Source organism: Rhinatrema bivittatum, chromosome 3, assembly GCF_901001135.1.
Source record: "Rhinatrema bivittatum chromosome 3, aRhiBiv1.1, whole genome shotgun sequence".
Classification (NCBI taxonomy): Eukaryota; Metazoa; Chordata; class Amphibia; order Gymnophiona; family Rhinatrematidae; genus Rhinatrema; species Rhinatrema bivittatum.
The window spans coordinates 46213236-46236261 of NC_042617.1; the positions used below are offsets into that span (position 1 = coordinate 46213236).

Consider the following 23026-nt stretch of genomic DNA (forward strand, 5'->3'; position numbering starts at 1 on the left):
CCAGTCCGAAATAGCAACTGGACACTAAATGTCCGGTTTTGCAGGTGGATCCTCCTTTTTCCACAGCCTCTTAGAGGAAGAGAAAGGCAGGTCGGAGCCTATCGGAGGACAGCGGTGCTGTATCCCTGCCTCCTTCCCATGCTGTGATTGGACAGCATAGGGAGAGAGGTGGTGCCCTCAGTCCCACTGGTTCTGCAGACACATAGATGCACTGTGTAGGAAGTTCACTGGCAGGATCTAAAATTTATGCAAATGAGGAAGTACCATTCTTCCACACCCCCTCGGTCTTCAAGTGTCCGGTCCTGGTCTATGGAAAAGTTGGCAACCCTAGTCAGGATGAGAGTGGAAGCTACAGGAAGGAGACTTACGACAGAAGGGAATTGGTGGGGCAGATGCAATCAAGCCGAAGGGCCTGCAGGAGGGAGCTTACATATCCCCAGGGCAGGTGCATTAGACACCAGGTGGAGGAACAGAGGACAACACAGCAGAGGATTGAAGGGATGAGCATCAAGACTGCAAGGATTCCCAAGAGCACACACCTTCTATGTCTGACAAGGATGTAGAGGAGCTGGGGGAACAGGAGCCAGAGTCTGGATTAAACATGATGGAGGCAGGTCATGACCATGCCAATGGATGTTTTCTTTCACGCAAGAAGAAACAACCACATTGTGGAGCTGATACTGAAAATAAACTGTGCGCTGTCTGGGAGATACTCCACAGGAATATAGCAGGCAGCAAAGGAGCATATTTGGGGGGAAAAAATAGCATCAGACATCACACCCAGGACAATAAAACTTGATTTCAGAATATTAAAAGGGGCATCTGAGAAAAGAGCACAAATATCCTTGAGCACAGTTAACTTCTTATTCTCCTTCACTGTCCTATCCTCCTCCTGCTCCAAGGCTTCTCTGGCCTTCTCCTTTGTGTCCATCCTTCTCTCTTCTCCCCCCTTCACCACTACCGCCTTCCTCTCTCTCTTTGGCTCCCGCCCTCTACCATCTTTCTTTCTCTGTGTCTCTCTCTCTTCTCTTTGGCCTTTTTCTTTCTATTGCCTTTCCCTATCTTCTCTCTGTCCCCTGCCATCTATTCCTCCAGCATCAACGTTCCCTGCATCTTATAACCCACTGTGCACTTAGCTATGCCCTTGAAATAGCATGCGTACTGAAAAGGCAACACCTGCACTGGCCTTAGTGACCTGGACATTGTCTGCTCGCTGCTGTGCTCTCTTCCATATGCTATTTGCCACATGCCCTCGAAAGCCCAATTTGCTTCTTACATTCCTTCATTTACATGTTTGACGCATTCATTTTAGCATGTACACACTAGCATCCTCTGAGACGTGTTTAGCATGCTCACTAGGGCCTTACAGTGAATTTTCAAAGGAGTTATCCATAAAAATGTAATAGACTATCAGCAATTTTTAAAAGCCATTTACGCACGTAAAGGGCACTTATATGTGAATATCCTATGGACAGTTCAATGGCATATATTGTAGCAATTTTCAAAAGCCCACGTACACAAGTAAAGCATATTTACATATGTGAAACCCAGTTGTAAGTATGAAAATGCTCTTGAAAATCAGCTCATAGTGCATAACACTCTATTCAGATTCCATGCTAAATACCCTTATAGGCTAATTTTAAAACACACATGTGGAAAGATGTGCTGTAATTTTAAATTGTGCATACAGTTGCACGTGTATGTTTTAAAATACACCAACTGCACATAAGTACGCTCCTAATTTTAAGACGTTACTTGCGCACAGCTAGTGTGCGTGTCTTCCATAGGACTGTCAGCTTTTATGCACATATATAAGTGGATTTTAAAACATGCTCGTGCAAGGGACAACCCAGTTTTTCATTTAATCACTGGTTTGTCCAGTTAATATCGAGGTCTTCCAGACCCCTCTGGTTCTTCATCCTGCACGCCCCATGACCCTGCTCTGTAAGATATAATATTCAAGATCTACAGACTTGTTCCTCATCTGGAGCAGCAGTAAAGTTACACAGATATCAAGGTCTCCAGGTTTAAAGTACAGAGTTATGCGTGTAACTGTTGGCCCCGCCCTGGAATGCCCAGCTCCACCCAAGCTCTGCCCCTTTTTCGCCATCTTATTTTTGACGCACGCACCAGTATATATGTGCGTATTTCACGGCTTTTTAAAATCTGCGTTGTTCGCGCACGGCCCTCACATGCACAAATGTGGGAAATTTTGTCCAAGCAACACTTTTAAAATCTACCTCATAGTGTGCATCTCAAGTTTCCATGCATAGGCCCCTTCGTTTCCAGAAAAGAAGAATGTATATTCCCCTGTTTAATATCAGATGCACTGGAGCTGCCAACTGGCATACATTTGAAAGGACAGTCTTTCGGTTTGGTGTTCATGTTGATTGGAGGTGGGGGTGGTTTTAAAATAGCCAATTTGTTTTCTTTTCTTCAAAGGGAGGGCCATTTTTATAATAGCTCGCATATCAGTACATTGTACATGCAGAATTAACCAAATATTTTCAAAGAAAACCTACACGCTTCGCTTTCTAAATCATTGGGTAATTAGCCAAGTTTGCACATAAATGACCTTGCACAAAGATGCAGCTGTTCAACTTACACATACATGTTTATAATGTAAAAAATATATGCATAACTCACAACTCCAATAGCTACCTATTTGGGTAGATCCAGGGGAAGTCCACCAATCCTTTGGGTTTTATTGTGCAGCTGAATATTATAGATACTGAAAACCAAGACTGTTTCCATCCTAAAGCATTCTGGGATAGTGGAGTCCCACTTTTTCAATCAAAACTATGTCAGCAATGTGAAAATGCTTTATTAGTTTAAAAAAAAAAAATCTCCTGGAGTACATGAAGTTATCTTGTCGCCCTAGTTGAGTAGGACCACTTAAGATTATGAAGCAGCTCTCTTCTCCTTGGTTTTCTGATAACGAAACCTTGAAACAGAGGCTACACTGGCAGTGTGTGCTGTGGAACCAACATATTTCACTTAAGCAAAATTAGTTCTCACTCTCTGGTCCCATCTCTGCCTTAATTAAGCTCAACCTTTAATTATTGGCTGTAAACAAGTTGGGTTTGTCTTATTTTTTTCTGCGGGAAGCAGGTCATTAGCAAAAATAGCAGCACTATATTTATCTGCAGCAACAATAAGAGTTTCTCTAGTATGCTGTTTGATATTTATGGTATACACTGGATAGTAACACTAGCCGGCAGGATGTGAAAGAGTTAATGGACATTTTTTTTAATGATAGCTGCATCAAATTCAGTGCCAGAGAGAAAGAGAATTTTAGTACTCTAATAACTTTTAACTCTAGCCTACGATCATAATGTGTGGGAGAGCAGTCCAGTAATTATAAGGTAATAAGTGGAGTGATGGTATAAGTGCTCTAAATTAAAAGGAATTCGCGGAGCGGCTGTAAGTCAGTGTCAACCCGCTTTCTTTCAAATGTTGTCTTGAGAGAAGTGCTTAGCTCCGAGTGCAAGCAGAAAGACAGGAGAGAGAGCGATCCATTAATTACAGTAGTCATTAACAGTGAAGGGGACAAGACAGCAGATGCAGGAAGAAAGGCTTGGGCTAGTGCAGGCTGGAGAGGGTAGTTTTTTTCCACGCCTCCCCCCACCCCCACCCTGTCCCCTGGTTCTTCAGGACAGGGTGGGACAACACAAGCAGGTGGCCAAGGGCAATGAGATATTCACATGGTGGTAACCTTCCTTTTTCATCAGAGAACAAGTTTTATATAGTTATTGTTTTTACTTCATGGCCTTACAGTGCTTTCCTATACTCTCTTTGACTTTCTAGTGATTAGTTTTTCATATTAATTAAGTCAGAACTTTGTTAGCTTAATTTTATATGTGCCTAAGAAAATGTAAGCCAAAGATTTTTTTTTTTTAAAGTGTCAGCTTACTAAAATGTTTGTATTAACTTTGGGGTGTTGTATGCTGCCTTAGAAACTCAACCTAAATCAAAGAATATCCATGCTGACATAATGGCACAGGGAAGAGAGAATCAATAAGTGGTGGAGCCTGGAGGCTCCATTTCTTTAGAAGAAGTTGATCCACTCCCAAAGCATGGGACAAGTACAGGGAATCTCTGAACAGGTGGTAGGGACTGTGGAGCTGAGCAATTGGTGCAAATGGGCAAACTAGTTAGACTGCATGGCCTTTATCCGGATGTCCTGTTTCTCTGTTTCAGTCTCATGTACGGGCTTGTAGTTCTAAGGTCTTGGCTGATTTCCTTAAGAAGAGCAGGACTGTCAGCCAATATTTGCAATAGGGTTAAACTAGGACGGGATGAACCTACCTGAAAAAAATGGAGCCACTTGGCAACCCTAGCCGTGGAGAGATGAGTTTAGATAACTGTGATAGTCAAAAATAATATTGCATGGGCTAGGGAAGCCTTAGTAGTGGAATGGCAGAAGTGCCAGGCAGAAGGTTGCTCAAGGCCTGCAGATTTACAGAGTTCTTATTCTCCCAGCTGGTGAAGTTAGAATATCTTCTAGTAAAGCCTATGTACTCACAAAAACAGCAGCAGGAGAACTTGTAGAGGAAAGAAATCTTTATTTCACAAAAATAATGGCATTATATGTGCCTGTTCAGCAAAAGTAAAGCCACTGAAGGTTCAAAATATAGATGCACATTTCACTCTTGCTTCTTTTGGGATTGTATCACCTTTTTGAAGGAGATGTTTATGTTTGGTTTGATTGTGCCGTCCATTGATATCCTTGGCTGTGAGGTGCCCCTTGTTGTAGCTTTAGAGCAGTGGTCGTCAACCCAGTCCTTGCGAATTCTCTGACCTGTCTGGTTTTCAAAATATCCACAATAAATATGCAAGCATGAGATAGATATGCGTGTACTGCCTCCATTGAATGCAAAATATATATATATATATATATATATATATATATATATATATATATATATTCTGAAAACCAGACTGGTAAGGGGATTTCTAAGGACTGAGTTGAGGACTACTGATCTGGAACAAGACTGGCCAACTCACATCCTCATGAGCTGCAAACAGGTCTGGTTTTCAGGATATCCTCAATGAATAAATATGAGGTATCTTTGCGTGCACTGCCTCCATTGTATGCAAATCTATTTTATGCATAGTCATTGTGGAGATCTTGAAAACCTGTTAATGGCTCTTGAGGACCTAAGTTGGCCATCCCTGATCTAGAGCATCTCAGTATGCTGGGCTTTGGTGGGTGTGTCTAACAGGGAGAGGGGTCAGAGGTGGAAAGAAGGTTACGCAGAGGTATTAGGATATACTCTGGGGTTATCAACTCACCCAAATCAAGTCAAGGAGACTGACCCGAGCCTGGTTTTACCCCGCTGCATGCATGGAGATGTAGTTCTGATTTATAGGTGAAAAGTAGCATTCAGAGGGGCACACCCCAGAATGGGATCAACTTCTTTGGGAATCCTGTCCATGTCGCCTGCTGCTTAGTTTATAAGGAATATCAGTTAAGACACTTCCCTTTTCGTTTAAAATGCAGTTTTTAATTGTGAGCCTTCCAGGTAGCTCAGTACTGGTCCTAATTATTTAATGCAAGCATGCAAGAAGGGCGGAGTTAAGGGCACACACATTTAGGTAAATCACAGCAGAAGAATGTGCGGCAATGAATTAAACTGGACAATAGCACTATAAATGAAGCATAAACAGTTTAATAAGTGCACACACCAATAGTGCACAAGATTTAAATCAAATGAAGCGTAAACACGTAGTTATACAAAGCTCCGACACGGCCGTGTTTCGCGTCAGAGGGATGAATTCCAAAGTTCTATAAAGACAAAATCCATACAGATATTGTACAGTGTGGCAGGCACAATGGTAACATTAGTAAAGCTGTAAAAATGAGAGGTACACAAGACACTGTGGGAAGCAACAAACAAAACAACAACAAAGCAGTCTGAGGCACAGGAGCAGTCTGAAAACATATAGGTGACATGAACCCTGTATGGATGGGGGGGGGAAGAAAGGAAGGGGGAAGGGACAAAAAGGAAAGGGAAGGAAGAGAGAGAGGGAAGAAAGGGGGGGAGGGAGAAGGGCGGAAAAAAGGAAAAGGTGGGAAGGAGAAAGGGGGAGGGAAGGAAGAAGGGAAGGGGAAAACTGGGGAGAGGCAAGGAAGAAGAAGAAGGAAAGGAAAACGAAGGAAAGGACGGAAAGGAGGTGCAGAATCAAGTAGAGTATTAGAACCGGCGCAATTAATTCAGCTGATATAGTACCTTAAGAGGGCTAGGAGTAAAGATCTGGTTGCGCCGAGAAACGCTAAATGTCAGATTCTAAAACAAAAAACAAAGTACAAGCCCGGGAGCATTAGGGTATCGTATGTTACCGAAGCTTCCAGCATCTTATGAGGATTCACAAATAGCAAGATTACCTTCAAACCTTCCCTCCCCCTTTCTCCTTCCCACCTTTTCCTTTTTTCCGCCGTCCTCCCTCCCTTCCCCTCCCCTTCCCCCCCTTTTCTTCCCTCTCTCTCTTCCTCCCCTTTCCTTTTTTTCCCTTCCCTTCTTTCCCTCCCCCCCCATCCATACAGGGTTCATGTCACCTATATGTTTTCAGACTGCTCCTGTGCCTCAGACTGCTTTGTTATTGTTTTTGTTTGTTACTTCTCACGGTGCCTTGTATATCTCTAACCTTTATACATTTTTACTAATGTTCTCATTGTGCCTGCCACACTGTACAATATCTGTATGGATTTTGTCTTTATAGAGCTTTGGAATTCATCCCCCTGACGCAGCCTGACGCGAAACACAGCCGTGTCGGGGCTTTGTATAACTACGTGTTTACGCTTCATTTGATTTAAATCTTGTGCACTATTGGTGTGTGCACTTATTAAACTGTTTATGCTTCATTTATAGTGCTATTGTCCAGTTTAATTCATTGCCGCACATTATTTTGCCTTAATTATTTAATTACAGTACTGCAACTAGTTTACCCAAGTCATGACTTCGCCAGACTGAAGTCCACATTCACTTCAGTTAATATTACCACAACATTTTCAGAACTGTCCAGAAAAAGTGCAAATGACACTCCACTCCTCCCCTGCAGTTACACAGCTCATGTGGCTAAGATCACTGGCCCTTCTGCCATGTGCTGCACAACCCGGCCAGCTGTGTAGCTGCAGGGGTGCAGTGCTCATCCTGTCCCGTCTCATTGCTATGTCATGAAGGCCAGAGGTGCTGCTGGTGCTGCAGTTTCCTCTAGCTAAAGAGGAGTAGCACATTTTGTCACTAGATAAAATGGTAATTGCAAATGTGTGATGGATGTGAAGCGGGTATGGGGAGGGAGGCCTGAGAAAAGCTATGGCCTTCTTCCTTGTGTCTCTCAGTATTATATGATGTAGCAAAACACCTGGAATAAAACATTCCAGAATCCCTAATCAAACAGTAAAAAAAGAAATAGTAGTAAATGACTGCTACATTTGAATAAACTAAATGTTGGTATGTCTTTTAGGAAATAGGTACTGCATTTGAAGCCCTTTCCTGGACTGCAGTGGTTGCTATTTTAAATATGGGGGGGGGGGGGAGGTGGGGTTGAAAAGCTTTATTCCCCGCTGAGACATTTTTCAGCATGGTTCAGCAGCTGCAGGGAGTGGGGGTGGCAACAGTGCAACTTATCATTTTAGACAATTATCCTCAAAATCAGTCAGTCAGTTCTGGGCACATTAAGGAAAAGGTAGATATTTTCTGAGAGAGCTCTAATCTGGTGGATCTCACACCGTATTCCTCTGCACCAGATGGCACATACTAAGAATGAAAAAAAACCCCAAAAACCCAGAACAGTGCAGTTAGGGAACGCGCACCTTCCAAAGGGGTACGTTTTTAATTCTCAGACCCAGCTTCTGTCACTGTGGTCTCTGCATGGACTTGGGGGTGCTTGGGAGGCAGCATTCACAGCTCCTGGGAAGAAGCAAGTCCCAGCCATTGCTCAGCAGCGACACCTGTGCCGGAATCCAAATGGATCCATGTCCCATGCCCTTCAGCTGGAAGACTGCTGCTGTGTTGGCAGGGCTGGTGGGAAGAGTATTCGGCACCCTAGGGGAACCTTCGGTCCTGCCCCCCTCACCTCCAACTTACCTATTGGATGAATATAAGAAGGAAATTTGGAAAATCTAAAAAGGATGATAACGATAATAAGAGAGGATCCATTTATATTTGGACAAGAAACAGGGCATCTGGCTTGCTTAATAACAGAATGTCCTTTGTGGAACGGTTAGATGAAGCTGGGGTTGAGGATGAGATGGAAATAGAAAGGAATAGAAAAGGACAAGGAAAAACATTGATACACCCTCAGCATTACTTTTAGAACCTCTCCCCACTCCGATAGCATCTAGACATGACACCCATATTTTTTAACAGGCAGTTTGTGGGAAAATAGTAATCCCTGGACAAAGCAGGAATCTCCTGTATTCATTGGCTAAAATGTCCTGAATTGTATAATTTAAGCAACTTCAGAAGATTGAAAAAAAAAAGGTAACATTTCTTCTTAATACTTCCACCAGTAAATGTCAGGCATGAAGTCATTTGTGTCTGTGTATTCATTGCTGCACTTGGTTCATGATTTAGAGTTTTGACTTGAAAATAGGTGGTCTGAAAGAGGGGGCAAAAAAAATGTGATTTCTTTAAAATGTTTGTTTACCATCTGTCTGAAGCTTTGATAAAGCTCTGTCATGCCCTTATGCTGATTACCTTCATGTAGAACTAGAGGTATTGACTAATGAATGAATAATGTGCAGTTCCTAGCCCTTACAGAACAGCCTTAAAGAGCACTGTCTTTGATAAAATAATGTTCGTTCTCTTTCTCTCTCTCTTCCTCTTGTTCTCTCTCCCCTCCCTCCCAATGCAGGCTTCTCTGCAGAATGTCAAGCAAAGATCGACACCTTGATTCTAGCTGCTCGTCATATATCAAGACGGAACCTTCAAGCCCCGCCTCTTTGACAGACAGCATCAACCACCATAGCCCCGGTGGCTCTTCAGACGCCAGTGGGAACTACAGTTCAACCATGAATGGACACCAGAATGGGCTGGACTCACCACCTCTCTACCCTTCCGCTGCAGGCCTCGGTGGCAATGGGCCAGTCAGGAAACAGTATGATGACTGCTCCAGCACCATTGCTGAAGATTCACAGATGAAATGTGAATATATGCTGAACTCAATGCCCAAAAGACTATGTTTAGTTTGTGGTGACATTGCTTCGGGGTACCACTATGGCGTGGCTTCATGTGAGGCTTGCAAGGCATTCTTCAAAAGGACAATTCAAGGTTAGTGCTAGCTACTCTCTTGACTTCTTTATTTGGGAGTCAAAAATGTAAGTTATGCTTTTTTTGATATGGTAGCTCATTTGACTTACTGTTTCCTTGATCAGTCAATACAGGTAGGTAAAGCTATCAAGTTACATAAGCATTTGTGACTTTCCAGATGTGATCACTATTGACAAAATTAAAGGATGGCCTTCAGGAAAACTGGTTGTTTTTTGAAGGCTGACATGGATACCTATAAACTGTTCCTAGAATATACTGTTTCTCATATTTGTTGATAAAGGTTTGTGTTTGACGCCAATTATTTTCAAAATTGACACAAAACTGAAAATGTCATTTTGTTTGCTTCTGTGCTACTAGGATTTTTTTTATCTAAAAACTCTTATTGTAATTTGCTCTACCAAATTACTTTCAAAGAAAAGGGGAATTCTGTCCACATTGAAAAATGACGGCAGAAAAAGACCATTTGACCCATTTAGTCTGCCTATCCATCCAATTTATCTAGCCCTGTCATTCCCATCACTCCCTCAGAAATCCCCTGTATTTATCTAATGCTTTCTTAATCTCAGATACCATTTTTGTTTCTACCACCTCCACCAGGAGGCCATTCCATGCATCCACCACCCTCTCTGTAAAGAAGTATTTCCTAAGATTACTCCTGAGTCTCCCTTCTTTCACTCTCATACCATGAGAGCCTCCTTTCCGTTGAAAGAGGCTCGCCTCCTGTGCATGGAAACCTTTGAGATATTTAAATGTCTTTATCATATTGCTCCTATCTTGCCTTTCCTCTAGAGTATACATGTTTAGAACTTTGTCTGTCCCATATTCTTTAGAATAAAGACCTCTGATCATTTTAGTAGCCACCCTCTAGACCTAGTATATCCTTTCGAAGGGACACTCTCCAGATCTGTGCACAGTATTCCAAACCAGGGACCTATACAGGAGCAATATCACCTCCCTTTTTCTGCTGATCATTCCTTTCCCTATGTGGCCAAGCATTTTTCTGGCTTATGATTTGCTGTAACCACAGTTCTAACTGTTGCATGTGATGCTGATGAAGTTGCTCCACGGTTTTGCATATGTTAATCATAACAGCAACAATAACAATAAACAGCAAGAATAACAATAAAAAAAGACTGAGAGATCCATCTTGAGTAAATTGATGAGCAAGAAAGTTATCTAGATAAATTATCTGGATAACTTTAACTGGATATTCAGCAGACCTTATCTAGAAAACCATTCTGCTGAATATACTATGATGGGTATTATATCCCTCTGGTCAATAAAAGAAGACAGGATATAAGGAAGACCTGTGAAGGAAATCCAGTAAATAAAAGTAATCAGAATAGGAGTCAGACTCCAACTCCCATAAGACACAGAGGTTTCGGAAGGGAAGGAGCCACCCAGACCTTACCTCATTGAGGGGAGAAAGGAGCCAAGGTGTTTTAGAAGAAGGTTGAGAGTTTTCCAGAAGGAAGAGCAGGGCAGGAACAGTAAAACATTATATTAGAACCAGAAGAAGAGACAGAGGAGAATGGAGGTGTTGAGCAACCTTGAGGGCAAGCCTAAGCCAATGGACTTGGGTCACCAGTGGTAGAGATCTCCTCCAGAAGAGGATACACTTTGGAAGCCTGCAGGTCAGGAGCCTTAAGTGAACACTGCCATGGGTGGATGTAGCTGAATAGGGAAAAAGGAAACCCAAACCCCAGCTGCAGGCTATGATAGGAGGTGTCAGTAGGGTCTGGTTCCCCTAGAACCAGGCCAATAGAACACAACACCAGTCTTACCCTGTGTAGGAAGCAACTGTAAGGAGCATTTATTAGGATTAAGAAAAGAGTTGCTTTACTATCACATTATTTTGGGACTGATGTTGTTTGATAAAATTAGGCAGTAGGGATTTTAAATTACCAGGACAACCTGGGATTGTGTGTGCTTCAGCCCAACTCATCAACCGGAGTGAAAGGACCCGAATCCATAGCTGGGACATCCTGGACGGTACAGGGAAAAATTAGGCAAGTGAAACTTGAGTACCTGGCCATGGGCCTCTGAGGGAGAAACAGGTGGAAGCTGCAAAGAGGAATCAGGCAGCCAGACCGTGGAAAATCACTCCAAGAGACTTAACCAGCATTTCAGTTTATTCTTCAACTAGAGAATCCCAGCTGGATTATAGCTGGAAGAGTGATCGCTGGCACAGATCCGTGACAATACCAGGATAAAGTAATCCATATAACTTTAGGCCAGCTATTGATCCAATCAGAATTATCTGGCTAATTTTGTCTGCATAAAGTGAAGCCATGCTCTGGGAAACCCCCCAACACCTCCTCTTTATACAGGGGTAAATTGCCTGGAAAGTACTTAGCCCGGGAGTTGAGGGGAAATATTCATATCTCAGGTTGTATTCAGCTAACTCCAAAAGTTAATCAGACAAATCCTTTCAATATGTTTGCTCAGTCCCAGCCTTATGAGACTGTAGAGACTGATTTAGCATCTGCTTGCCCTTCCTTAATTTTATTTAGAGTCCTTCTAAGTCATAGTTCAGAATCAGGTACGTTATGATGAGGAAACTGTGCAAATTCAATCTGGTTTACGGTTTACAAGAGAGGCCTTTTTCATTTGTTGTTGATGAAGAGCTTACAGTCTGGGAAGAAATAGAGAATATAATTTTGTGTCTCTTGTCTTGCTAGAAAAAATCTATACATACAGAGTTATACTTTTGAATTTTTGTGAAAATAGCTTGCCAGTGGCTAGAACTTAATACATTGTTTTAAAAGCATATTTAAACTAAACATACTGGGCTGGATTTTAAAAGCTCTACGCACGTAAATCGGCTTACGCGCGCCGGACCTAAAGCCCCGGGACGCGTCTAAGTCCCGGGGCTTTACTAAAGGAGCGGTCTGGGGGCGGGGCCAGACCGCTGTGTTGGCGGATCACGTGCGGGCAGGCTGCTGGTGCGCGCAAACTGCGCCTGCCTGGAGGCAGAGATATAATAAGAATTTGGGGGGGGGGGTTAGAGTAGGGCTAGGGGGGGTTAGAGTAGGGCTAGAGGGGGAAGGTTAGTTTAGGGGCAAGGGAACGGGGGAAGCCCGCGGGCGTCGGCGTGCACAAGGTGCACTAGTATACACCCTCTTGTGCGCACCGACCCCCGATTTTATAGCATGCACGTGCCTGCGCGCGCATTTATAAAATCGGGCGTACATGTGTGCGCGCGCCGGGTAGCACATGCACATGTATGCCCACGCGTAATTTTGAAAATCTGCCCCACTCTGTTTAATGTTAAAATGGTAAGTCAAACAATTAGAAACCTTTTAACATAACTTCAGTAGTGGGAAAAGCTATGGACACTAGTGAGAAAAGGATAGAACAATACCTCAAAAGAAGTAGATTACAGGGACCTAGACAACATGGTTTCACGAGAACGGTAATTTTTAAAAAGCCACATGGGCACACAGGTCTGCGCGTATGCCAGCTCACGTTAATGGACGTGGTCATTTTTTAACATATGCGTGTAACATGCGTATAACATGTGCGTGCCATTTTATATGGATGCATGCAGATACCGCATAATTGGGGGGATTTTGGTACATATGCGCGCTTACACCATTACCAGTTTTCCCAGTACATTCTCAGTGTGCCCAGGTAAAGGATAGGACTTCCTAAATCCCCTAGTTAACTCGTCTATCTTTTACCCTATTAGTCCCAGCCCTTAAAATTCCGCTAACCTCCTTAGTGTTTTTTTGTTTCAGAGCTTACATGCCATCTGTACCAGAAGAAAAGTTACATGGTAGGGGCCCCGCCGCTCACTTGTATGCCCAGACCACACTCCACCTCTTTTTTGTAAAAAACTTTTGTGCGTGTACCCGGCGATAAGTGTGTATGTGCACGCTTTTTAACAGCCACGCAGCGCACACCAGCTCAACTTCTGTGTGTATCTCCCATCTTCAACGCACATAGGGGCGGATTTTAAAAGGGTTACGCGTGTAATATACGAGCGTAACCCTTTTAAAAGCCTCCTGCGTGCGCCTAGCCTATTTTGCATAGGCTCAGCGATGGGCGTAAGCCCCGGGACGCGTGTATGTCCCGGGGCTTGAAAAAATGGGTGGGGAGTGGGTGGGCGTGGGGCGGGGCAGGGGCAGGGCCGGAGCTTCCAGGCACAGCGGCCATTTGCTGCGCACATGTTATAAAATTGGGTTGCGCGCACAAATCTACACCCGCACGTAGTTTTTAAAATCTGGCCCACAGGGTTTTAAAATTCATCTTAAAGGATAGATCTTGCCAATAATTGTGATTGAGTTTGATGAGGTAAATAAAGTAGCTAATGAACGACCTGCAATAGATGTTGCCTTTTTGGAATCCAGTAAGGCCTTTGTCACCATTCCACATGGGAAACTCGTGTATCTAATATAACCATAATATAAAAGCTATTAAATACATAAATGTTGCCTGGGGCTTCCCAAACTGATTTAGGAACCCCATAGCCAGCTTTCAGGATATCTACAATGAATATGCATGAGATAAATTTGAATTCTCTTGGATGTATGCTTATTATGAATATCCTGAAAATCTGACTCTGGGATCCCCAGGATAGGTTTGGGAAACCAGTATGGGGCTAGGACAGAAAGTTAATTGGTTAAACAGTTGGTTAAGGCATAAATCTCAGAGAGTGGTGGTCAAGAGTTGTCCACTCCTGTGAGGGTAAAGTGATCAGTGGATTATTTCAAAGCTTGGTGCTGGGGCTAGTAGCTTTAAATGACGACATGAAACTATGCCTGTTTGCAAATGACACAAAAGGGCTGTAACAGAGACATAAAACTGGGAGCAATAGAAAACAAAGAAAGGTGACTTCAACAAACTGGATGAATAGTTAAGAATTTAGAAGCTGAGTTTCAATGCAAAAGTGAAAAATGTATGCATTTGGGGCATAAAAGCCTATTAGTTACTTAGAAGGACTAGATCTGACATCTACCAAGCAGGAAAGGCTAATCATCTCTGATGACCTGAAGATTGCTACACAAAGTGATATAACTAAAAAAAAAAAAAAATAGTTAATCATATTCTCAGATGCTTAAGAAGCGGTATAAAATGATGAGGAGGAGTTATAGCCTTGGTCCCTGTGATAATCCTCCTAGAATACAGTGTTCAGTTCTAGAGGCCACTACGATGGAAGCAGTTCAGAAGAGAGCTACCAAAGAAGCGCAGGGCTTGCCATAGAAGCCAACTTTTCAAAATGATTGGAGGTGCTAAATTCAACACAAATGAGCCCTCCCTGGACCCAGTGAAGGAGTTTACTCAATATTGGGGGTGCTCAAGCACCTACTGCACTCATGGAGCTGGCACCTATGGTGCCTGCAGTACAAGCTTAAGAATCTTAAAATGTACTCTCTAGAAGAAAGATGGAGAAATGTGCAGAAATGCTTCTTTACTGACAGAGCATTGGATGCTTAGAATCACCTACAAGCAGAGATGGTGGCAACCAAACCAGTGACAGAATTTAAGTATGGAGGGCAAGACTGAGGACCAGAAAGGAAGATGACTGAAGGCTGACTAGAGTTTGTGATGATAAGGTAGCTTAACTGGGCAAATTGGGTGGGCTAAGTAGTAATTCTCTGTAGAGGACTCATTCATCATTTCCCTTTCTTGTCCAACTGGTTTCAAACCCATTTAAAATGAATGTATTATTTATTTTAAAATGTTTGTATACCGCTTATACCTGGGTAGTGGTCCTTATGAAAACATACATAAATAAATCATAACAGATAAAATGATAAAAACAGACTGTAAGTATAAATGATTAAATAATATGAGGTAGAAAAAACTATAGTCAGAAAGTAAAACTGAAACTAAATAAATAAATAAACTGAAAATATAGATTTGGACTGTTAAGACGAACATCATGCTACGAACGGAATGGGTAGTAAAATGGAAATTGGGGAGCAATCATTCAGGGTGATTGAGATTGAAGACAATGGTGCATAGATTGGTTTTTAGTTTTTTTTTCTGAAGTCTTTAGGGTTAGTTATGAGTCTTAGTGTTGTTGGTATAGCATTCCAGAGCAGGGGGCCTGCCACAGAGAAGGCACATTTTCTAGTGATATCTAGTCTTGTGATTATTGTGATGACTTGGTACAGTTTTAAGGGCTGAAACAGGTTTCCAAACACATGGCATTAAAAAGATAAAGGAAGCGTGTACTGCGCTCCTATTGGCATCTTGGATGCCTCCTTTGCTTATTTACCTCTTAAATAATTCTAAGGGATTTCACCTTCCAAATAAACAGCTTTTCACACTTTTTCCACAGCACTGTTTACTCATTGGCAAACCAATTTGATCTGCCAATCTAGGAACAGTGTACAGCAAACACTGTTGTAATGTAATCAGTGAGAGTAAGAACTAGTTATGTAAATTAAGATAGGGTGATATTTAAAGTGACGATAAAAGATGAAGATAAAAGTTTCCTTTTGGCACTCCACACCAGGAGAGGTTAATTTACATGGTCCTCACAGTTGACTCAGTCTATAACAAGCACATTGTTCTCTCCTGCAGAAAGGAAAGCAAATTAAGTCAGCCCTTGTGGCTTTAAGGAATCAGCACAACATTTATTTGAGATAACGAACAGCTCTGGAAATTCTGGAGGCTTGCTCATAAGGTCATTGGCATAGGTGTTGCTGTTCTCGAGACTGGTGCAGAGGTGGCGGTGACCCTGATGCCAAGTGTCACCTGACTTTATCGTTACCTGATTAAGAGGCTGGTTCTCTAAGGTATGGGAAGATGTATGTTTTTCATGTGGAAAATGCACATTGTTAGTGAATAACCCCCCTCTGAATAAAATGGGATATGCGGTACGTAACGTGTGTTCTCCGCATTAAAAACTAAATGCAGCGTACTGCACCTTGGTGAATCAGCTGCTATGTTGTTCACCTGCTTTAGCAACACAAAAAAAGCTTTCATGTTAGCAATTCTTTAAAATAAGCTTTTAATGTGAATAGTGTATTTTCTTGAATCATACTTGCTAACTGATGTTCTAGGGATTTTTGTTTTGTTTTAAAGAGTTAAATTCTTTATGGAATTTTTGACTTGATAACAATTAGTTATAGTATATCTAACTAGTCTCTGCACCCCAAGTTGTTTAAGGCTGGGGATATTGCAGCAGTATTCATAAACCACTGTTAGGGGAGGAGTTGTAGTCTTTTTTTAAGTCGACACCTGGTGGCTGAATTTAGAGCCCATAATACAGGGATCTGGAAGGACACAAGCTAATTCTAGTGATAGGTGTTGCAACCGTCCCTTCCCGACGGCTTCACTCCACCTACCTTTCTTTCTTTGCACCTCCTCTCGCTATGGATGGACGCCTGGCTGCCGTGGCGTCTGCCTGCCGTCCTCTCTGGCGTCCCCAGACCGGCTTGGGCGCTGCCTCTCGCCATGCTCCGCTGGTACCTTAGGGCGCACACGCCACGCGGCCCTCACTCTTATTTCCTACTTGGCGCGAACTTCAGGGGCGTCCCCCTGTGATGACGTCACGCTGCCCGGATATTTAAAGCCTACGATGTTTTCTAGCCTTTGAGTTAGCAAGGGGAATCTTACGGATGGGATTCGCTCTCCATATCCAGCTACGCTGCATCTCCAATTTTCTATTAGACTCTTAATGCTAACGGGGTACCCGCTCCTCGGGAGCCTCACTTGCTTTTCAGGTCGCTATTAGGAACCAGGTACTCGCTCCTCGAGGGCCCATGTTCCCTGACTCACTGCCTGCTCCTACCTTCTCTTCTGCCTGGAAGGATTTGCTATCTTCAACACCAGTGAGTACTACCATCTTCACCTCAGAGCTGTTCCCTGGAACTAGGTACTCGCTCCTCGAGGGCCTGCCTCCATTCCAGCCCTAGTGCCATTTCCTACGTGGAACCGCTGTGTGAGTACATTACCTTCAAGCCTCTCAGCTCTCAGGGATCAGGTACTCGCTCCTCGAGGGCCTGCTCTCCCTATCCTGGGTTCTCCATACTGGGGCTTTGTGCATATTTCACTGTACTCATTATTCTCAGTTCTTTCCACTACAGCACTGCTACCGGAGGAGTCGCTGTTCCAGTGCCTGAGGGATAGTAGCTCAGCTGGGCTACTTCAACTGCTCACCCCTGCCACCTCTTGTGGCTTCACCACATTGTCTAATAAAAGATCAATCTCTGTGTTTGTGTGTCCTAAGCTGAGCCTGACCTGTGGCCCCTCACGGGACTCCCCCCCCCCATGGGAGTGGTCAGCTGCCACAGTGTCCAAGGGTCCACCCAAACCTCACTAATTATAACAATAGGTGGGGAATTGTAATAGCAACCACACATTTGCAATGGTTTTGCTAATAAAGGGGCAGATTTTCAAAGCCTACACGAGTAAATCCAGGCGGATTATGCGCACCGGGCCTATTTTCAAAAGGCCTGGCGGCGCGCGTAAAGCACCAGGACGCAGGTATGTCCCGGGGCTCGAAAAAAGGGGTGGGGGCCGGGACATGGCTGGAGCCTCCAGGCACAGCAGCGATTTGCTGCTGTGGCCGGGATCGCGGGCCGGCCAGCTTGCGCAACCTACGCCTGCCCGGAGGCAGGCGCAACTTATAAAATAAAGGTAGGGGGGGATTTAGGTAGGGCTGGGGGGCAGGTTAGATAAGGGAGGGGAAGGTGGGGGGGCTGCGCGAGCACGTTATAAAATTGGGTGTAGATTTATGCGCGCCGGGTTGCGCGCATAAATCTACGCCCGCGCGTAGCTATTAAAATCCAGCCTAAAGCTTATAAGGTTACTAAAAAAATTATTTTCCCCACCAAAACTTTGACTCATCATTAAGATAACTTTACTTCAGAAGCAAAAGAGAGACAGATTATTTAAAATGTGGACATCTGAGTTTTAGACGTTTTGTGCTGAAAAGGGACAGAGAGCCTCTGCAGACCATTGCATCCTGCATATTCCCACTGGGTGAGCAGTAAATTGCTTAGTAGAAGTTATGCAGAGATCCCTCTCAGGAAACGGATAAAGCATAAGTCTGGGTCTGGATCTTGGTCCTGGTTTCTTCCCTAATAGGAGCAGAGGATTTCTGAAGAAGAGAACAGTTCATCCCTGCATCAGCATATCTGAGGAATTCAGATTCTGCCATGAATACCTTTTGGACTCGGCTCAACAAAGTCTGATTGAGGTCCTGAAAGTCAATTACATGTGGATCTCTGGGAAACCGCTAATTATGTTCATTTGGGAAGAAAGGAAAGATCCAAGTGGTGTGCAGAGGACCTCTAGAGGTAATAGACTGGGTCAGAAGGCAATGGAGATAATGCTGGAGAAAAGGAAGGACTTTTTTAGTCAAGTAATATCCTCGCTGCCAAAACCTGCCTTCCAACAAAAAGAAGCAGAAGGACAGAATACTCTGTTATAGATATTTTTCTACTATCGACTTCTAAGAAAAGAAAAGTGTGTTCTGTTTTCTTTGTAATATCAACTAGAGTCAATCGTGAGCGAGTTTCATGCACTGGAGGACCCTGCCGATTTATTCTCCCCCCATCCCATACTCACAACTGGCAAGAAGCCCTCTGTTCAAATCATATGAAGCAGTAAGGCAGGACTATCTGTATTTGGTTTATACAAGCACCTTCCATTCTCAACTGTGGCGGAGTCTTACTATAACTTTGGGGAAGCAACAAAGCTTGTAAATGACAATACTTGAGAGAGAGTGCCTGGCAGTGTTATTTTTATTTCATGCCAATAATTTTTCTCTTCTGAAGGATTAAAATAAATTGGTGGTTACTTCTCCAGTGCACACTGAATAAAGCTCATGGTCATGCCACTTGGACCATATGATCAGTCGTTCCCTGGGAATAAAGTAATGCGTTCCTATACTAAGGACTGAATGTCACTTGCTCTGCCCTCTGTCAGTGCAATGCACTTCATAGATTTTTATTTTTTTTTAAAATCGGGCATTTTAATACAGACCCATGACCACAGGCTTTTAGACCTGCTAGACCTGTAGTTATTCCCAGAAGAGTCTTGATTTTTTTTTTCTGCTGACCTTCTGTTCTCATTCTCATATATAGAAAAATACATTTTCACAATATTTTCCTCCTGAGCACCATCTCCCCCCCACTTCCACCACCACCACTCTCCTCAATCTCCCTAGACACTCAGGCTAACTCTAAAAATACAGGTACAGAAGAGTGCCATCTACTTTCCTTTTCTAAGAGAGGAAAATGTGATAAAGTGAATTTTTATGTGAGTCTAGCTTCATGTGAAAAAAAAAATATATATGAATTAATAGCTTTTGAAATAAATGCTTCTGATCATGGGCTCAAGAGAAGAAAAGGGAAGGAAGGAATTATTAGACATCCTGGCGGACAGAAAGATCTAATCTTTTTAATAGTGTGTGTATGTGAAGAAAGGAGTCAACATATATTTTTATTTTAAAACATCATAATAATGCCCATTAGCCCTTTAACTGCTGTAAAAGTCCAGTCAGGTGCTGAAATGGACATACTGCAGGCAAGAGCTATGCGTGCACTCTTAATTCCAACTTTCTGGTTATCTGTAAGTTTATATTCAAAGAGAAGGTAAGGAAATCATATTGCCCGCAAACTAATTGTATGAAAGATTTTGAAATAAGTAATCCAGGCCCAATCCTATCTGAAATCCAGCCCAAATATATAAACTTCTCTTGACATTCTTGCCAGTTTAATGCTCTGCTAATCTCACTAGTTGACTTTGCTGTTTGTATAGATCAGTGATCATTTGAACTGTTGGCGTACCAGAGAAGCTTAAACTAAGACTAGCTTCCAAATTTAATCGTCTAGCCCATATAGTCATCATGTATCTGAGAGTAATAAAATATGTATTCAAGAATGCTGAAAAAAAATCATCTGCCTTTGAAATATTGGAGGACTCTCAAGAGAAGTTCTATTGTCTTTCAAGGGAGGACTCAGACTGCATTGGCAATCTGTTCCATTTTTATCCTAACAAGTTAATCCAGACTTGGTTTTACCCTATTGCATGTTCAGACTTGTGGGCTTCTCTTTCTTACAGAGGTCAGAACTACAAGTCTGGAGTAGCTGGCATCCCTAGACCCAGATCTAGGAATTAAAACAAAATGGCCTTTTTCTTTTTCTACTAATCTTATTTTTAAGGTGGAATGAAGATAAAAGGGTTGAACAGAAGATTCAGACCTTCTACCTTCTGCATACAAAGCAAATGTTCTGCTATCTAGGTTAAACCTCACCATCATGTTTAGCTAAGGGAAAGCAAGTATAAACCCAGAGATCAAGCAAGGGATCTGCAGTAGAGAAAATGAGCAGACTAGTTGGACCTTGGGATTCTTGTCGTCATTGTATTCTATGTTTCTTGATAAAGGGTTAGCAGCTAAAAAGTATATCTGGAGCAGGCTCAGATATTTTGTAATTCTATAACAGCTAAACAGTAAATAGTTGTACTGAGGCAATTCTAAAAAGGTGTGGCATACTGGGGGTAGAAATGGAGAGCCTTAGTATTTTCTCCTGTTTGTAGAAGAGTTTCACCAGGCAGAATTAGAAAACATGTGCACTAGGAAGGCCTGGCAGTAATTTATTTATTTATTTATTTATTTTTAACTTTTATATACCGACATTCTTGCATTAAATGATGCATATGTCTGGAATTTGTGAGGCAGATTATTTTCCTATAGTTTGGTTATTAAATCTTTGCTAAGTAGAACCAAAATTAGGCGTGAGATCTGACTACTGCAAAATGTGAACCACTGATACAGTAGAGTAGGTGAAAAATAGTACAGGGGATTCTTGAGCTAACACATTTTTATGAGATGACGTTATAATTTTCAAGGATAGTATTTTTAAGAATATGTGATATAACTTATGCAAACACTACTAGATGGGAAAAAAGAGAGGTTTTAAAAAGAAATCTTGGTTCTACTGACCATGTGAACTCAAAGGATTATTATAATAATGTCAAATAGTGGTCTCTTATGAAAATGGTGCAGTGGATATAGGACTGCTCAATACTAAAGACAAAATAGTCTGCAGACTCTGCCTGGCTGGAGGAAAGAATAAAAAGGACAGCTCCCATGAGCTAAGCTATTTGGAATAATGATGAGTAGGTTAGTGTGTAAAATGAACTGCCTTTTATTTTACTTCCAGAAACACTTTCCAGTTTCAGTTTTCATTCATGAGAGACTAGGTGACCTCACACTTTGCAAAGCAAGCACAGTTTGACTTGACTGCCAGTTTCCCTGTTGTAGAAATACATGGGTTCTGATTTTTTTTTTTTCAGATTATTTTTGTCATAGAGAGGCAGTTCAAGATGGAAAGAGTTGGGTCCACCCATTAATGGCGAGATCAACCAGCTTTTATAGTTATATATTGCAAGGCACCCCTAGGTGTGCACAACATACATGTTGTAAATCAATCAATCCAAAACTACTTCAAAAACTATGGAGGGAAAGGTTACTCCCCGTTGCTTTGGAATGCATGAGGCATACTCGTACCTCATAGAAAGGTAGAACGTGACCGCAGATAAAGACCATATAGCCCATCTACACCTCCTGCTGAGGATACTGCTTAGCAGTATTAGCATGTTAGGTACTCAACCGGTACCACATTTTTGGCACAAGAGACAGTCTGTCCTGACGCAATCTTGAGCCAGGCAAAATTCCTTCTGATGCATGTATGATTAATTTGCTAATGCATGCATTTTGATGTATTTTTTTCATTTGTGGTTGTTTGCATCGCAGAAGAGAACATAAGGGCACAAACCACAGGTAAAGAAAAAACACACATGAAAACTTTTATCTTTCATTGCCAAACTTTAAGGAATATTTTAACCTACCTAACAGTACAACGTTGTTCCTGGATTCTCATCACCACCACATTGGTCTAAGACTCCAATTTAATGAGTCGTACATGAAATTATGTCCACAGCGCCAATCTGAAGGATTTTTTAAGGCAATGGCCCAGAAAGCTGAGACCCAGTTGACAGCCAAACACAAGGATCTATTTATTAAGGTGTGGCATGGAGTAATGTGTGTGAACATGCATTTTTAGGGGTAGATTTTTAAAAAATGCGCGTTCGCGTACTTTTGTTGGCGCACCAGGCGCCAACAAAAGTACGCTGGATTTTATAAGATACGCGCGTAGCTTATAAAATCCTGGATCGGCGCGCGCAAGGCTGCCGATTTTGGGCAGCCGGCACGCGCTGAGCCGCGCAGCCTGCCTCCGTTCCCTCCGAAGCTGCTCCGAAATCGGAGCGGCTTCGGAGGGAACTCTCTTTCGCCCTCCCCTCACCTTCCCCTCCCTTCCTCTACCTAACCCACCCCCCTGGCCCTATCTAAACCCTCCCCTACCTTTGTCCACGGATTTACGCCTCCCGGAGGGAGACGTAAATCCACGCGCGCCAGCGGGCCACTGGCGCGCCGAGACACGACCCGGGGGCGGTTCCGGAGGGTGCAGCCAAGCCCCCGGACCGCCCCGGGCTGAAACCACGCCCCCGGGCCCGCCCCCGAAACGCCGCGTCCCGCCCCCAAAACGCCGCATCGATCGGCCCCGCCCCCGACACGCCCCCGACAAAAAACCCCGGGACTTACACGAGTCCCGGGGCTCTGCGCGCGCCGGCAGGCCTATGGAAAATAGGCGCGCCGGCGCGCAAGGCCCTGCTCGCGTAAATCCGGGCGGATTTAAGCGAGCAGGGCTTTTAAAATCCGCCCCTTAGTGAATAGGCCCCATTAGAAATAATAGGAGCCATTGTAAATAAAGTTACAGTATATC

At 43.1% G+C, this 23026-nt stretch overlaps 1 protein-coding gene across 8 annotated transcripts in view; it reads left to right on the forward strand.

Moving 5' to 3' along the window:
• The window catches only part of ESRRG (estrogen related receptor gamma), a 1204337-nt gene that overhangs the window by 885416 nt on the left and 295895 nt on the right, over positions 1 to 23026 (forward strand). For all 8 annotated transcript variants that reach the window (XM_029593195.1, XM_029593193.1, XM_029593192.1 and 5 more), the window contains one exon: positions 8860 to 9275. In XM_029593195.1, the coding sequence (XP_029449055.1) occupies positions 8860 to 9275 (416 nt within the window). The remainder of the gene's footprint in view (positions 1 to 8859; positions 9276 to 23026) is intronic.